The 18,330-nt window shown below is 39.9% G+C and overlaps 1 protein-coding gene across 1 annotated transcript; it reads left to right on the top strand.

Moving 5' to 3' along the window:
• Window positions 1–294: 294 nt before the first annotated feature.
• Window positions 295–17,122, top strand: LOC113039637 (unconventional myosin-Vb). The gene is made up of 35 exons (XM_026197597.1): window positions 295–402; window positions 1,122–1,232; window positions 1,421–1,589; window positions 1,840–1,984; window positions 2,227–2,383; window positions 2,456–2,599; window positions 2,690–2,771; window positions 2,860–2,967; window positions 3,046–3,158; window positions 3,301–3,569; window positions 3,650–3,731; window positions 4,493–4,633; window positions 4,719–4,844; window positions 4,922–5,005; window positions 5,095–5,226; window positions 5,911–6,008; window positions 6,087–6,173; window positions 6,245–6,565; window positions 6,692–6,848; window positions 8,884–9,123; window positions 10,014–10,223; window positions 10,346–10,439; window positions 10,602–10,756; window positions 11,312–11,479; window positions 11,548–11,648; window positions 11,728–11,845; window positions 11,932–12,040; window positions 12,762–12,872; window positions 12,956–13,107; window positions 14,474–14,557; window positions 14,642–14,777; window positions 14,864–15,164; window positions 15,244–15,418; window positions 16,565–16,645; window positions 16,720–17,122. Exons 1-35 carry the CDS (start codon window positions 376–378, stop codon window positions 16,879–16,881), a joined length of 4,950 nt encoding a protein of 1,649 aa, XP_026053382.1. The 5' UTR covers window positions 295–375; the 3' UTR covers window positions 16,882–17,122.
• The last annotated feature ends 1,208 nt before the right edge of the window (window positions 17,123–18,330 follow it).

Below are 18,330 nucleotides of genomic sequence, written 5' to 3'. Positions count from 1 at the left end.
ATGTTGCACTCGACAGAATATTTATTTATGTTTCCATTTTACATTTTTACATTTATGCATTTAGCAGACACTTTTATCCAAAAGTGATTTACAGTGCATTCAGGCTATACATTTTCGTTAGTGCTATCATTTATTTTCTATCCACTTGTTTGCACTACTTTAAGCTGCTAGGATCCAGAGCTGTTTTAAATGTCCCTCTCTTAGCTGAAGGATTAACTGTTAACCTACCATTACGGTTATTATGATGCCTGAATCTCTAACAGACCAAAGGGCACGGGGCCAGTCACTCGCTCCGAGACACAAATGAAAAGAACAGCTGAAGTTGTAGTGAGGTCTCCTTTTAGCTGTCAAAGTAGAAATTAACTTTCTTGCCAGATGGCAACCACAGAGCTCTACACAAAGGTAAGTGCGTATGATAACTTTTAGAAGCTATATATTTTTTGTAACTCCATTGGATGTCATGATAGATAGATAGATAGATAGATAGATAGATAGATAGATAGATAGATAGATAGATAGATAGATAGATTGATTGATTGGTTGGTTGGTTGAGCGGTTGTTTTTATTTAGTGTTATGCATAGATAGATATATTAATAGTTTTTTTTAGTGCTTCTGCATCTGTATTATTTTCACTGTCAGAGGAGACCGGCTGGTGTTAATGTTTAATGATGCGCTGAGTGTATTTATGCTGATGGAGGAGAAAGAGTGTCACTGGGGTGGGACCGGCGATTACTCAGGCACATGAGCCGGTTGTGTAACATACAAAATACTGAATCAATATCCTTGGTATCCATATCTTGAGACATAATCATAATCAAGTCTGTAGAATGCCATGTCCAGTCTTGCTCCTATAATGTCACCCTTCACGCACAGTTTATCTCCAACACACCTGCAATGGATATTTCTAGGAGTCCTGACGATCTCGAAAAGCTAGTTTAGGTGCATGATTGTTCCCAATTCATTTCTGAACTGTTTTTGAGATCCTGATTTGAGAGCTTGAGTAATATCAATTACAAATTCAGCAGGGGATCAGGATCAAATACAAACCTTTTTTTGGACTTCCCCCATACTGTTGACTATGATTATTATTAGTACAGTTGCTGTTTCTGTTGTCTCTCAGGGGGCATGTGTGTGGGTGCCAGACCCAGAAGCTGTGTGGGTGTCTGCCCAGCTGCTTCAAGACTACCATCCCGGAGACCAGCACATACGAATCCGACTCACTGATGGCAGAGTACGACACTTACACACATATAATTCTGATTTGATACCACAAACCTGTCGCACTAACCACTAATCAAACAGTGTTCGAAATGTATGAAGACAAAATGTTTTTCATAATTTTCAGGTGTATAGCCTGATATAAATTTCATTTATATAGGTACAAACCATTTATATACTATTTCATTATTTCTAAACAAGGAGATGGAGTATCCAGTGTTGCCTCCAGAGGGTCTTCCTCCTCTAGGTAACCCTGATATTTTGGAGGGAGAGAATGACCTCACAGCTCTAACCTTCCTCCATGAGCCAGCAGTACTTCATAACTTGCGTGTGCGCTTTCTCGACTACAGTAGCATTTACACTTACTGCGGTGAGTTCAATTCAACAGTAGCAAGTTTACAGCCATTGCCCAATCACCTCTATTTTAATGGGTTTAAAGTTCAAAACACAAAAATGTAAATCACCTCACTCATTGTTATATTGGCTACTGTAAAGAACATTTACCAAGCACTGGGTTTATTGAAATGTAAATTATGCACTGAAAATTATGGCATATTTGCAAAGCAGATTTATTTTAGAGATATATTAACTTCATTTAGACAACTTTTCATATTTAATAGGGATTGTGTTGGTGGCGTTAAATCCATATGAACAGCTGCCCATTTATGGAGAGGAAGTGATTGACGCTTACAGCGGCCAAGACATGGCTGATATGGAGCCGCACATTTTTTCTGTGGCTGAAGAGGCATACCGAACTATGATCAGGTCATGAATAACCAAATAACAAGATCAGTTCACTTGCAAAGTAGTACCATGTTTTTGGACATGTACCATGGAAATACCATGGTATTCTGAGAACTACTTGAAGAGCCATTTAAATAATATTTAAATATCGAAGTATCACGGTATTACCAACACTCTACTATGATAGTACACAGCAGAGAAATTCATTCTGATTCTGAATTACATCACTTTAACTAAAACATATGGGTTTATCATTATAACAGAGAGGAGAAAAACCAATCGATCATAATCAGTGGAGAATCAGGCTCAGGTAAAACTGTATCTGCTAAGTTCACCATGCGCTACTTTGCTGTCGTGGGTGGTGCGGCCCAGCAGACCAGTGTGGAGGAGAAAGTGCTGGCATCAAATCCCATCATGGAGGTACTGAAACTCGATTTCTGACCTTTTTGGTAAAGTAGGAGGAGGCTGTTTGTAACATTTCAATCCTTGCAGGCAATTGGTAATGCAAAAACAACCAGAAACGACAACAGCAGTCGTTTTGGAAAGTATATTGAGATAGGATTTGGACGTAGAGGGGACATAATTGGGGCAAACATGAGGACCTACTTGTTGGAGAAATCAAGAGTTGTTTTTCAGGTGCTTGCTCAATCATACAGTTTTCATATTGTTCAGATTCAGTGGCCAAGTTCTGTTATTGAGATCAATTTTGTTTCATAAAACAAACAGGCAGCTCAAGAGAGAAACTACCACATCTTCTACCAGCTTTGTGCTTCCAGGGATTTGCCAGAGTTCAGGACACTTAAACTTGGTAAAGTCTAAACCTATGTCTTGAAAACATGTTTATTTTTGTTGGAAATTTTTGTTCAGTTACACTATGCGCTACTGCATCTCGCTAGATTCTACAGAGAACTTTCATTACACCAACCAAGGACAAGAGGTGCACATTTATGGCACAGATGATGCGGTTGAGCTAGAGCGGACAAGAAATGCATTTACTATTCTCGGTAAGCCAAATAAATTCCATATATTCCTCCGAAACAACACAACAGACTGTTTGCAAAACTTGTGGTTCACCCCAACAGGAGTGCAACCTGACCAGCAGATGGAGATATTTCGTATACTGGCAGCTATTCTTCATCTGGGGAATATCAACATACAAGCCAGTGGCCGTGGAGGGGACCGCAGCTACATTGATGTACAAGCACCACTTCCTATTGTTTAGCACATTTCTGAGTTAGATTTGTTGTCTGTATAGATGAAGAACAGAAGCAGTGCTAATTTGTTAACAAGTAGCATGTGCTAATATGGATATAATTTCTTATCCATCATACTGGCAGGTCAACGACCGTTCCTTGGCCATCTTTTCCAAGCTTTTAGGGGTGGAAGGTGCTCAGATGGCTCAGTGGCTATGCCACAGGCGACTGGCAGTGGGTGGGGAAATGCTTGTGAAGCCCATTACAGGTCAGCAGGCTAATGAAGCAAGGGATGCTCTGGCTAAGCATGTGTATGAGCAACTGTTCACTTGGACAGTGCAGAGGCTCAACTCATCCTTAAGAGCGCACCGGGAACAGCCCAAATCTTTCATAGGAGTTCTTGATATCTATGGGTAAGAGTTATTTTGTGCGTAACAAATGCAACATGTACATGTAGGATTGTTTGGTCAATCTCTTCTTTGATCGTTTATAGGTTTGAGACTTTTGACAGGAATAGTTTTGAGCAATTCTGTATTAACTACGCAAACGAGAAACTCCAACAGCAGTTCAACAGGGTAAGTTTCCAACAAAAAGATATTGGGATTTGTGTGCATGGGTGTGTAACATCTTCTTTCTAATGAAGAGTGACTTAGTCCTTGAAGGGTTGCTCCTTGAAGGGTTGCTCAACCTTAGTAGGGTGACCATACGCCTCTTTTTCTTGGACATGTAGTGGCTGGGGTTTCTAAATTGCCTAAAACGTCTGGTTTTTCCTATTGACATTCCAATTCCTTCTGAAACACATGATGGGTTCCTGCACACTACTTTTCACTCATAAGGTGTGTTCAACGATGCTCAGACCGCATGAGCCATTAGAGAGCAGATGCTCCTTGTGCTTTCAAATCACTCTCTGTGACATCACTCTTGATGTCATACACCGATCGGTCTGTGCAGTGCTGCTTTAATTTATACATGCCTATTATCCCCAACAAATATGAAAACAATAGGAAAACAAAGCCAAAACCTGGACATTTTTGGCAATTTAGAAATCCTGGCCAGGACATTTCTGGGAGAAAGAGGATTAGGGTCACCTATTACACCAAGCTTTTCAGAATCATGACTAATCGTTAGCTGACCCTTACCATAACCTGCTGTCACTATGGTTCAGCTATAAGTTTTTATATTCAGACTGGTACTGGTGGAATGGCTGCAGAGTAGCCCAGTACCTGCGTGATTCTCATAGACATAAACAGAGAGAAGTAGCTCCGGCTACAATGTTCTTCTGCAAGATGCCGAGTGCAGCTTTAAGTATTTGGTATATGCTTTTTGTCCTCGTCAGCACGTGTTTCAGCTGGAGCAGGAGGAGTATCTGCGAGAGGAACTTCCCTGGAACCGTATTGAGTTCAGCGATAACCAGCCATGCATTTTGCTCATTGAAGGCCAGCTGGGCCTACTTGATCTTCTGGACGAAGAATGTAGAGTAAGGAATCTACATTTGGTAATTCGTGCTGTAGTTCCTCTTATAATGCCATCAAGGTGTATAACCCAATATCGCTCTGTTCTAGATGCCTAAAGGCTCAGATGAGAACTGGGCTCGGAAGCTTTATGACAAGCACCTGAACCACAGCCCTCACTTTCGTAAACCACGCCTGTCCAACTCTGCCTTCATCATTGTGCATTTTGCTGATATGGTCAGAAAACATAAATTCCCCAAATAATGGCGCCAAACCTTTCAGTGTTTGATATTATTGCTGGCTTTTTGAATTAGGTCCAGTACGAGTGTGACGGCTTTTTAGACAAGAACCGAGACACTGTATTTGAGGAGCCTATCAATATACTGAGAGCTAGTCAGGTATTGTTTGAATCGTTCAAGCCTCGGCTGTTGAAGAGTTTCGATTTGTACTCACTCTGCCTCCTCACGACTGCTTGTACCCTTCACAGTCAGAACTAGTTGCCGAGTTGTTTCAGAAGGAGTCAGCAGGTGGATCCCTCCCAAACTCCTCTCTTGCAAACGGAAGCATACGTTCAGGGAAGAGAGCTCAACGAGAGCACAAATTAACTGTGGGCTTTCAGGTGAGCTGCTTCTCCTGGTTCCTGCCTTAAGAAAACTCTTGATTAACCAGTCATGCTCAAGTCCATCTAATGCTGTCTGCACACTAGACGATTTTCAAATCCTAAACCATTTTAAAACCATGGGAGACCGTAGCCTTATAATCCTCTGAACACACACACAAGACCAGGGGTGCCCAAACTCGGTCCTGGAGGTCCGATGTCCTGCAGAGTTTAGGTACAACCCCAATTAGACACAACTGAACCAGCTAATCAAGCTCTTACTAGGCATACTAGAAACTTCCCAGTAGGTGTGTCCGCAGGACACAGCCCCTCCAGGTCCGAGTTTGGGCACCCCTGCACTACACGATGCAACCAGACCGCACACTTGTCGATTGTAGGAACAATTTCACAGTGACATGAGATCTCACGAAGACTCACAAGATCAAACTTGACAAGAGAAGAAAAACAAATAGAGAAAAAAACTAAATGTTTGATATTTATGATTTGAGTTCGGAGACTCAATCGGGACGTCTCAATCAGGAGCAGTTAAATAATCATAAGCACAAACAAGCTAACAAACAAAAAATCATTTACGACAAGCCTCAAATCTAAAATTGTCTATTGTGCAGGGAGCATTATGGTACTCTTTGACTCTTAAGGTCTTAGATTCCTACCTTTTCTTACATATTGTCTTTGTGTGTCTAGTTTCGTCAATCCCTGCAACTTTTAATGGACACCTTGAACAGCACCACACCACATTATGTCCGCTGCATAAAGTCCAATGACCTCAAAAAGCCATTTCTGTAAGAGAATAAATCAAATGTAATTTATGTTCACGTATATCTGAGTTTGAATAACCTTCTCTAATCTCTCTGTATAAGATTTGATCCCAAGCGAGCAGTGCAGCAATTGCGAGCATGTGGAGTCTTAGAGACTATCCGAATCAGTGCCGCAGGCTACCCCTCCAGGCAAGTACTCTTCTATAGGTCTCTCAATTCAGTTCCCTCTTCCATCCCTGACTCTCTCGTCTGTACTCCAGGTGGACATACGAGGAATTCTACACTCGTTATCAGGTGCTGCTACGTGGTTCTGTTTCTAAAGATGATGTGCGCCGTTCCTGCCAGAGTGCCCTTCCTGATCTCATCCCTGATCCAGAGCAGTACTGCTTTGGCAAGACCAAGGTCTTCTTCCGGGCGGGACAGGTTGCAGTACTGGAGAAGCTGAGAGGGGATCGGCTGCATGCAGCAGGAGTTTTGATCCAAAGCTGGGTCAGAGGATGGCTGCAGCATAGGCATTATCAACGGCTCCGGTGGGCAACATTCATCCTGCAGCGGTACATCAGAGGAACCCTGGCCCGAAGGTGAGTTAAAGTGTTACCTAGAGGGCACTCTATGTGCTGTATGCTATTTAGGTCCTATTCTGGTTGAGTAGGTTTTTTCTAATGGGTGTTTTTGTATAATTGCATATAATGTTCCCTAACCATTAGGTTGGCGTGGAGCCTCCGTTACACACGTGCCGCTTTAATCATCCAGAAAACATACCGCATGCTGGCTGTACGACAGCTTTATCTCACCATCAGAGAGGCCACCATCAAAATCCAGGCCTTCATCAGAGGCACTCAGGCTCGTCGGATTTATAGACAGGTAAAGTGCTACCTGTGTGTCTCGGTATAGTTACAAAAATACAAATAAAGTTACAGGCACATTTCCCAGAATGTTTGACCATACACCTAAATCCTGAAGAAAAGAAAAAAAAAAAGCCAAAGATTTCCTTGATTCTAGTCCAGTGGTTTTCAACCTGTGGGCCGCGGCCCCCTAGTGGGCCGCGGTGGTATTGCAGGTGGGCCGCCAATTATTTTCTGTTCATTTGCAGTCCATTCTAGGGCTGTGCGATTAAAAGAAAACGTCCTAAAATCACGATTTGAGCGTGCGCGATTTCTAAATCGCTTTAAAGCACAGTTTTCCGTGGCCCTGACCTCCCGTAGTATGCTATCTGATCCAATCAGAATGCATTGCGCCTAGCGCGAGAACAGAGACTGGGCTGATGCCTAACTCCAGGTTCACACACTGTCTGTGATGCGCCTTTTTTCTGAGCCAATGTTGACGGATCAGAGCGTTCTCACTGCGGTAAAAGGCTAGAAATAAAAATGTGCGAAAATAATTCATGTCCAACACATGAGCATAGAGTGAATTTGTTAGTGAACAGGATGCAGTTTAAGTGAGAGGAGACACGTTTTAAGTGTGAACGAGCAAAGAAAATCTGCGTGCGAACAGAGAGATTCGCACTCGTGCATTATTTTAATGTGCTTTCGCGTTATATTCATGCGCTCTCACTGCTGACCGCATACACATACTGTATACACACTGCAAACACCTGAGGCACCGCTACAATTAATGAGCTCTATGAACAATGCATGGCAAAAAAGAAAAAGAAGTCCCTGTATACAGGATTTTTTTTTTTTTTTTTTGCCACAAGTCTTTACATTTTTTTACATCTTCACTATAGCGATAATTTTGACTTATGTCTGTTCTAGAGATGTTACAACTTTTTGATAAATTTCTGATTGGTTTTCTTTTGGAAATATGTTTAAAATTAATCCTGAATGCATTTATGACTGTAAAAGCATATCGGTGTGTGTCACAATTGCAAAATTGATTAAAAAAATCGCGATAGTTTTTTTTTTTTTTTCCATGTTTATTCAATAAATACAGTTTAAAATCTAGCTTCTGAGTACTAAGTTATTAACCCAACAATAGCAGGGCCAGTTAATTTTTTTTGAAGTGGGCCGCGCAAACATATGTGTTTGGTTGTGTGGGCCGCGAGTTGAAAAAGGTTGGGAACCACTGTTCTAGTCTTTTGGTTTACTTTGCAATCTTGAAGTTCTAAAGGCCTGTTCATTCCAAGGACGATAACTATAAACATAATGATAAAGATACAGGCCTAGTTCTAAAAATCGTTCTCAATATTAAAGAATAGCAGAGTCCACACCACCACTATAACGATAAAGGCACAGAGAAACAATATTGTCGGAATCACTTTCAGAATGTGTACGTATTTCCAGCTGATGAACAACAAAAACAATGAAACAAAAACTCAAACTATCAGGAAAAGCGGTTGATGTGCCTGTTTTCTGAGGACTATAAGGTCTACTCTATGCTAAAAGTCTTTGTTCAGTTGCACTTTCCCTTTTCCCATCATCCACTCATAAATTATTAATATGGTTCACCTTCTGCCAGTGTTGTGTATATTGTTTTGTCATGTTCAATAACTGTGTGTTGTCAGAATACGTTTATTTCACTTTTAAAATTATACAATTTTTACCCTTTTTTCATGCGGCAAGTGTTTGAGTCTGTAGGATTTATTTATTTATTTGGTCCATATGTGGTCCATGTGGTCCATATGTTGTTTTCAGTAGCATAAGAAGAATTTGCTCTCTTAGGATGTACATTTGTCATAGAATACAATAGCTCAAGTTAACATAAGGACACAATCTGATAGACTTGAATCTTAACATGTATTTGATAGAACAGGGGACATTTTTGGTTATGCCAGCTTGACATTTTACCTTTACATTCAGTAAATTAGTAGTTTACAGAGTGCATATGTATGAATGTTGTTGTCTAATGTAAACACTATTACTTTACCCGTGCACTTTGTTTTATAACTGTCTCTCTCTAGATGCTGACAGAGCGGGCGGTGGTGTGCCTGCAGGCGCGGGTGAGAGGCTGGCTGGCCCGGTGCAGTTTCAGACGCGTCAGAGCTGCAGTGGTGCTCATGCAGTGCTGCGCGCGCAGGCGAGCGGCGCGGAAAGAGCTGTTGCGCCTGCGTGCTGAGGCTCGATCCGTGGAGAAATACAGAGAACTCAACAAAGGCATGGAGGTCAAACTCATGCAGCTGCAGCGCCGAGCCGACCAACAGGTGAAAGCATCGCTGTTTAGTTGGAATGTTCACAATTCTGTAATTCCTTTATTAAAATTAACCATGGTTTTAATGTGTTTATTAATTTTTTTTTTGGTTTATTTATTTATTTATTTTTTACCACAGTTTTACTATGTTGAATAGCCTGGTTAAACTATGGTTAATGTAGCAATACCGTGGTCAATTTATGGTTGCCTAAGAGAAACCCCCCCCCCCCCACCACCACCAAAAAAAAATGTATTAACTTATTTATTTAATCTTATTTAAATTACTTGTCACGATGTAAGTAATGTTCTGTGAAGGGAAAAGTTACTTTTAAAAGTAATGCATTACAATATTGTGTTACTCCCTTAAACCAAATGGCTCTTTCAGACCAAAAGTGAAATGAATGACCCTCAGGCTTAAGGAAATATAAATTCACAAAAAATCACAAACCACAAAGAATTGTGCTGCCATTCTGGATTGCATGAGGAATGGGATGCAGGAGAAGAAAGTTAAACACTCTTAAGCAAAAAAAAAAAGAATATTTATCTATAAATCATTAATCTATAAGTCATTTTTGCTTATTAGTATGGTTGAATTGGATTGTCAAAGGTCAGTAGCAAAGACATTGGTTAAGGACAAGGATAAGTTGATTTTTTGCAGGTTTGCAAAAAATGGGGACAGAAGAGCTGTCAGTCAATAAATGGAAAAACAAAGTCACTAGTGTTACTTATTCGAAAAAGTAACTCTGGTATTTTCCTGTAAATGCATTACTTTACTATTTACTTCAAAAAGTAATCTGATTACGTAACTCCTGTTACTTGTAATGGATTACCTCCAACACTGGCAATATTTGAATTGTTAAATAGTGTTGTATATTGTGAATCGTCTGTGCTTTCTCCTCTCAGGCGAGAGAGAGTGCGTCTCTGAGGGAGACTCTTCAGTCCGAGCGAGAAGCTCACAGCTGTGAGCTGGAACAGCTGCGGTCCAGCCTCCTCAAGCTCCAGATCCAGCTGCAGGAGAACGCAGAGACTGCTCCTTCACTCACAGACAAACAGGAGGAGGACAGGAGGAGAGCTGAGGAGAAAGCCGCTCAAGAGATCCTCCAGCTTACACAGGTGTGACATAATAAATATGGCTAACATCAGCCACTTTATTTTCCTGAACTTTCTTTTCCTGCAAGGCAGCTGGTTCTGTTGACACATGCTAGTTTTGTTTGTTTACTCCCTGTTTACTCTAGGAAATCCAAGCTCTCCGAGTTGAGAGAGGCTCTTTGGAGAAAGAGAGGGATGATCTGGCCATTCGTTTACAAGATCAGGAAAAAGCTCTGGAGGGTGAATCGTTTGTCTGCCACAGTGTCAATTTTCCCCATCTCAACTTGTGTATTGTTTAATAAATGAATGAGATGGCCGACTAAGACTGATTTGAATGGATTTAAAGGCACACAATAAATACGAGGACACTAATGAAAGTGTTTGCGTGTCTGTATGTCTCAGAGAAGCGTCAACAGACTGTGGATCATGCGGATGCATCAGTGCGAGCAGAGCTAGAAGAAGAGAGGAGGAGATACCAGAGTTTACTGAGAGAGTTCACAAGACTGGAGCAAAGATACGACAACCTGAGGGACATGAGCGTATTTACATCCAATGAGGTACATCTGTACTGAAAAAATTATCTTTCAAGACAACGTTTCAATATCACAGATTTCCGAGGCCGTGTGAATTTGGAATGCAACATCCAAAAAGAGTTGCATTTGTTTACGAAATATGAATACACAAGTACCGTATTTTCCGGACTATAAGTCGCACTTTTTTTCATAGTTTGGCTGGTCCTGCGACTTATAGTCAGGTGCGACTTATTTATCAAAATTTATTTGACATGAACCGAGATAAGTGAACCAAGAGAGAACATTACCATCTAAAGCCGCGAGAGGGCGCTCTATACTGCTCAGTGCTCCTGTAGTCTACACTGAAGACATAGAGCGCCCTCTCGCGGCTGTAGTCGGTAATGTTTTCTCTTGGTTCATGGTTCTAAATAAATGCGACTTATAGTCCAGTGCGACTTATAAGTTTTTTTCCTCGTCATGACGTATTTTTGGACTGATGCGACTTATACTCAGGTGCGACTTATAGTCCGAAAAATACGGTATTTAATAGTAATATTGTTAGTAGTATTAATATACATGTGAATATATGTGGGTGTTCAGCGGTCACGTGGACACAGACGAACAGATTCGGCTGTGTCTTTGGAGCCTCCTTCGCCCGTCACCACACCGTTCTCCAGCTCGCCCGTCTTCCCTTCACCCGAGGAGGTCCGGAGGATCAGCGTGACATCGCCCACCGACAGGAGACCCTGGAGAGATGAGCAACCTCTGGTAAGTGTTTCAATCCGAACTAGACATGTGTCTCTCACCGCATGCTAAATAAAAATGCTTACCTGCAGAACATCCTGATGGAGGACATGGGCGTTGCGAAGGACACCGCTGACAGAATGAAGGGGGAGGATCTCCGATACGCTTACGACGCTGTACGGGTGGCCAACAAGTCAGTTTCTTTCCGCTCACCTCACGTGCATCAGATTAATACTCTGGAATTCATAAATGACTTATGTTACATGCATCAGGTTCCTAGAGAGGCAGCTGCTGTCTCAGAGAGCGCAGTGGGAGCAGGAGATATCAGATCTCAGGATCAAACTCCAGCAGGCTCAAGACAGGGATACACCTGGAGATCCTGAGATAAATGTACCTGCTCCATTTGAGCTTACTATTTACTGATCTTTGTATTTTGTTACTTTGTCATTTTTGCTTCTTTCTGTGTGTTTACGAAGGACCTAACAGAGCTGGTGGTGGTTCGAGAGCAGGAATGCGTCCGGTTGCGACGGGAACTCAAGGAACTGAAACACACCGTGAGCCTCAGGAGAATCCTGTCTTATGCAGGTCGGTGTAGGTCCAAAACATATTTGGATGCCTAAAATACACTCTTAAAAAATGAAAGGTGATGCCATGGAGGAACCAGTTTTGGTTCCCAAAAGAACCTTTCATTGAACACTTTTTAAAAGAGCCATTTGTACATTTGTGTGAAGAACTTTCCATTATAAGGAATGGTTTTTTTTCAATGTATGTAAAATGTAAAAATGTAATTTATTCCTGTAATGGAAAGCCGTATTTTCAGCATCATTACTCCAGTCTTCGGTGTCACATGATCTTTCAGAAATCACTCTGATTGGCTGCTCAAGACACATTTCATATTATTATTAATGATAAAATCAGTTTTGCTGCTTGGTATTTCTGTGGATCCCATTATAACCCCCCCCCCCCCAGAATTTAAAGGAAGCCCAAAATATTTTTTTTTTATTTGAAATAGAAATATTTTGTATCATTATAAGCGTCTTTGCTGTCACTTTCGATCAATTGAATGTTTCCTTGCTTAATAAATGTATATATATGTTTTTCTTTAAAAATAATATAAAATAATTTTCTTTAAAATATATGAACGCCATTACAGTTTATAATGAAATAAATAATTTTTCTTTTTTAATTTTAATGAAAGGTAGCACAAACGCACTTCTCAAGCAAAACATTTCAGAAAAAGAAGTTAGTTAGAAGTTTCAAATTATCATACAATAGCTATAATGTTGAAAATGTATGTAATGCTCAGGTGTGGCCGTAGCTGCGTCCCAGGACCCCCCTCAGAAGAGCCAGATGCTCACAGGACTGCTGGAGTGCAGGAAGAAAGATGAGAGCAAGCTGATCAAACACCTCATAACAGGTCAGCACCACACCACACGTGGTGTTCAGTTTTGAGACTGTAATTCCTGCGGACTGAGAGGACTGAATGTTTCTCTGCTGCAGATGTGAGGGCGGAAGGTGTCTTGTCTTTGCCCCCTGGACTGGTGGCTCGGGTTCTGTTTCTGTGTGTACGGCAGGCGGACTGCAGCGGCGATCAGACGCGGGTGAAGGGGTTCCTCAGCACAGCTGTGAGCGCCATTAAAACAGCCCTGAAGGTGAACGACTAACATGTTGATTTTGATTGCTTCCATTGGCCTCATTTGGATCGAAGCGTCTGCTAAATGACTAAATGTAGATGTAAATTGATTCTCAAAAATGGTAATTACAGTAATAAAGTGGAAGTGTATGAAGCCAGTGTATAAAAGATTTAATCTAAAGGGTTAGTTCACCCAAAAAATAAATAAATAAATGACTCACCCTCATGTTGTTCCAAACCCGTAAGACCTTTGTTCATCTTCAGAATACAAATTAAGATATTTCTGATGAAATCCAAGAGCTTTCTGACCCTTCACAGACAGTAATACAACTGCAATGTTCCCAGGTCCAGAAACGTAGTAAGGAACACAATGCCGGGTGCTCTGGGATTTCATCAAAATATCTTAATTTGTGTTCTGAAGATGAACAAAGGCTTTAGGGTTTTGGGACGACATGAGGGTGAGTAACTAATGACAGAACTTTCATTTTTGGGTGAACTATCCCTTTAAAAAAGAAATATGAAGCTTAGAAATGAACACATTAATTTTCACAGTTACAATTTGTATTATTTCAGCTGTGTAGCTGATTTAATCATGTTTTTACAATGTATAATTAGTCACCTTATTGTTAATGAGTTACGTCATAGGTTAAGTTGTAAAATTCTGAAAGAAAGTTCAAAATTAAAGAGATAGTTCACCCAAAAATGAAAAAATTAACCCATAATTTACTCAAGCCATCTTAAGTCTATATGACTTTCTTCTTTCAGACGAAACTAATCAGAGTTATATTAAAAAATGTCCTGGCTCTTCCAAGTTTTATAATGGCAGTGAACAGGGGTTGAGATTTTGAAGCCCAAGAAAATGCATACATCCATTATAAAAAGTGCTCTACATGAATCCAGGGGGTTAATAAAGGCCTTCTGAAGTAAAGCGATGCATTTGTATAAGAATTTTTTTTCTTTTTAAACTTTATAAACCGTTATCTCTAGCTTCCTAGAGATTACAGTTGATAAAGTATTAAACATGCATATTTTTCATACACAAACTCATTACTTCACTTCAGAAGGCCTTTATTAACCCCTGGAACCGTATGGAATATACTTTATGACTTTAAAATCTCAACACCCATTCACCGCCATTATAAATCTTGAAAGAGCCAGGACATTTGTAATATAACTCTGATTGTATTTATCTGAAAGAATGAAGTCATTAAGACCTAGGATAGCTTGAGGGTGAGTTAATCATGGGCTAATTTTCATTTTTTGGGTGAACTATCCCTTTAAGAATGCGTAAAGGCCAGAGCAAATTTTAATCTGCATCTGGGAAAGATGTTTGATGTGTATAGAGTAGATGTTAAGACATGATTGTTGTGTGATTCATGTTGTAGAAACACGGCAGTGATCTGGACGTGACGGCTGTGTGGCTGAAGAACGCTTACCTGCTCAAAGACCTGCTCCAGCAGCACTCACAGGTCACACATCTGAACGCCAGCTCTTACTTTATTTCGCACGCAGAAATAATGACTTCGGATTGAAATATGCCTCTTCTCCTGCAGGACGTGAGGGGCTCAGAGGAGCTGGTTCCTCTGGTGACGGACGTGCAGGACTCTGTCCGGGCGCTCAGTGATCTGTGTATTCAGGCCTATCAGCAGCTGCTGTCCATCTCCGAGAGTCGCCTGCAACCCATCATCGGTACAGTGATACTGACACTAAGACCTGGCAGTGTGTGTAAATATACATATTACATATATGCTTGTGTACCCTTCTCTTAACTTTAGTCCCAGCGATGCTTGAAAGTGAGACCATCCCTGGTCTGGCTGGATCCTCAGTGAAGCTGAGTGGCGGTCGTAAGCGTGCGGGATCTGACCCCCGACCTCCAGGCAGTACGGAGGGAGCGACTATGTCAGCGGTCCTGAGGGAGCTGTCGGCGCTGCACACAGCCCTGTCCCGTCAGGATCTGCCCTCGGCCCTGCAGGAGCAGGCCTTCCATCAGCTCATGTACCTGCTGGCCGCCTCCACCCTCAACAGCCTGCTGCTGCGCAAGGACATGTGCTGCTGGAACCGCGGCCTGCAGATCCGGTCAGAACCGCTCTCGCTTCGGTTACTCACACAGCTGCTCCAGTGCCTTCAACTGAATAGTTATATCCGTGTATTTTAGGTATAATGTGAGTCTGCTGGAGGAGTGGCTGCGCAGTCGTTCGCTGCAGACAGGGGGCGCTGTGACCGCGCTGGAGCCGCTAATACAGGCAGCACAGCTCCTTCAGATGAGCAAGAAGACGGAAGCTGATGGACAAGCCATGGTCCAAGCCTGCAATGAACTGTCCAACCAGCAGGTGGCGTACCTCTCATAACAGTTACATGTCAGGCAAAATCAAATCTTTTTCATTTTTTACTATTAGAAGCAAAATTATTTTTTTATTATAAAAATGTTGTATATATTTTAATGTATGAATTAAATGATATTGAATATTATTTTTTATTTTTTTTGCCTCGGTAAACCTTAGTTTATAATACATATTATACCATTTATAACCGTTGTTATAATATATTTAAAGACATATATAAAATAATACAATATACACAGCTTGTAGAAAAATACAATTTACTTTATTTACAAGTAATTTATTTTAAATCTACATATTTATAAATGTACTTCCTGTAATCATCAAATTAAATATAATATAAATGAAATTAGATAAAAATTGTGTATATATAAATTATTTTATAGGTAAATGTATTATTAACAAATTATATTAAATCTTTTTTATGTGTTTATTTCTACACTACACTACAATTATATATAACATTATATAAATTGTATATGTATGTATGTATGTATGTATGTATATATATATATATATATATATATATATATATATATATATATATATATATATATATATATATATATATATATATAATTTAATATGTATGAACTCAATAATATTTAATGGAATTGGATACTAGAGAATTTTTTTTTTTTTATAAGCCCTAGTTTATAACATATATCATTTATAACTTTCATTATATTACAATAAATTACAATATACAAATATAAAAAGATATTTACAAAGCATGATCCTTTATCCTAAATTAATTTACTTTAAATACACACATTTTTAACTTTAATTTCTATAACAAAATATAAATAACATAAATAGAATCATAAATAATTTGACTTTACTTATCCTTTATCCTAAATTAGTTTAAATATAAACTGTGTAATTTTATTTTCTGTTAACATTATTATAATTATATAATATAGATAATATATAATTTATTATGTAGATATTTTATAGTTAAATTATTTTAAATGTTAATTACACACACACACACACACACACACACACACACACACATGTATATATACAGGAGTGTGTATGCGTATCAGTTTTAATTTCAATACATATGCTAAATTATATATGCACACATTTTTATGTTGGCATGCTAACTGTATTTGCATTTTAAACATGTTGCAGGTGGTGAAGATTTTAAGCCTCTATACACCTCAGAGTGACCTTGAGGAGCGAGTGACGCTCAATTTCATCCGGATCGTACAGGTAAGAGTAAAAGCATTCAATCCTAAAACAACATCACAGCAGTGTTTGGTCCAGCAGTGACAGTGGTTTCGCAGGGGCTGCTGAAGGGGCGTTCTGAGGGGCAACCTCCACAGCTCCTGATGGACGTCAGACGCGTGTTCCCCGTCACCTTCCCTTATCTGCCTCCACCGCCAGCAAGTGCCGCCCAGCTGGAGATCCCAGAGTCCCTCAAGATCTCCTTCCTGCGCAGAGTCTGAATGCAGCTGTTCCTTTGCCTCCTGAAATGCATTGCCTTTGTTGCCTTACAACATCACCTTAAAATGTTCTCTGGGCACTTTGTGTATGGCATGTTAATATTAGGCACATTTTAAAAGTAGAATCATGTTCCAAGAATTTCTCTCTCTTTCAAGAACACCCATTTGAAATGGAAAGATATTAAACGTACATGTCAAGCTAAATAAAATACCATTCTGCCTTGATGAACCTTCAGTATATATATATATATATATATATATATATATATATATATATATATATATATATATATATATTTAAACATAATTTGTCATTTAAAAAATATATATATCTATATATAAAATATAAACTGTATTTAACAAACAACAACAACAAAATCCATTACACGTTGCATTTTTTTTAACCATTTATTGGAAGTAGAAACAAACCAAGGCTGGCATCCGTTTTACCTCCATCCCCGATAAGAACGATCATATTTAGAAAAACGAAAATTAGAAACATCTTTGTATAAAAAAATCTCTCATGCTAATAATAACTCTGTACCACTACACATCAGTAATACATATTTATATATTCACAAGCCTTCCGAAAATAGAAAATAATACCCAAAATAAATGACAAATCAAGACAACAGTTGAATATCACATCAAAGGTGCATGCTGGCACAAAGAAGAATCTTTCCCAACATGCACTGCTTCTTATTTACAGGCAAGGAGTCACTGTTTGGGTGCATGTCCAGTTACTGGGATCCGTGTGCACTTGTGTCTGCGTGTGCTTCGTCTCGTTTTACATGCTCGCGACTGTATCCTGTAATATTATTATTCACAGACAGCAACACACGGCTTTAATATCTGAAATCCTACCATCCAAATTAAAGCAGATTCTATTTTCCACTCTGCAGTCAATTCAACATTCATTAACGCCATTTCCTGCGGCAGAACCCTAGTGTTCAATATCACAACACTCACCATGAAAGGATTCAGGCTGAAAAACAAAACGACAGGGAAGTTTGCAGCTGCGGTTCGCGCAGAGGGTTCACGACGTAAACAATCCAAGGCTGTTGATCACTTATAACTCCTAGAACAGATGCATAGACTATTTTCAGAGACATAATAGAGTGAAATGGCTGTAGCGCAAGGTGCTTCATTGCTTACTTTTTAACAAGCGACTCTATCTAGATAACTTCACCTCGGATTTTTGCAAGTAGATCCATTCCACGGTTTAGCGTAGGGAATGAATGGATATATAGTGTTTAACCCACATTATAACGCATATCTCTTGTGCTTTTCTGATATGATGGATGGTTTGGCAGTAAAATGGCCGGATTCATCAGCGCTTACTATGAAACTCTATAGGAGCGACTCTCGACGTCTGTGATTCTTTTAAAGTGAGAATCCAGTGAGTGGGGAAAAAGAGTCCCATTTTGTGTGGAATGGTCTGAAGCGGTATGA

The sequence above is a fragment of the Carassius auratus genome, chromosome 22 (genome assembly GCF_003368295.1).
Source record: "Carassius auratus strain Wakin chromosome 22, ASM336829v1, whole genome shotgun sequence".
NCBI lineage: Eukaryota > Metazoa > Chordata > Actinopteri > Cypriniformes > Cyprinidae > Carassius > Carassius auratus.
The sequence above is the reverse complement of the archived record's forward strand: the minus strand, read 5'-3'. Positions and strand labels throughout refer to the sequence as shown.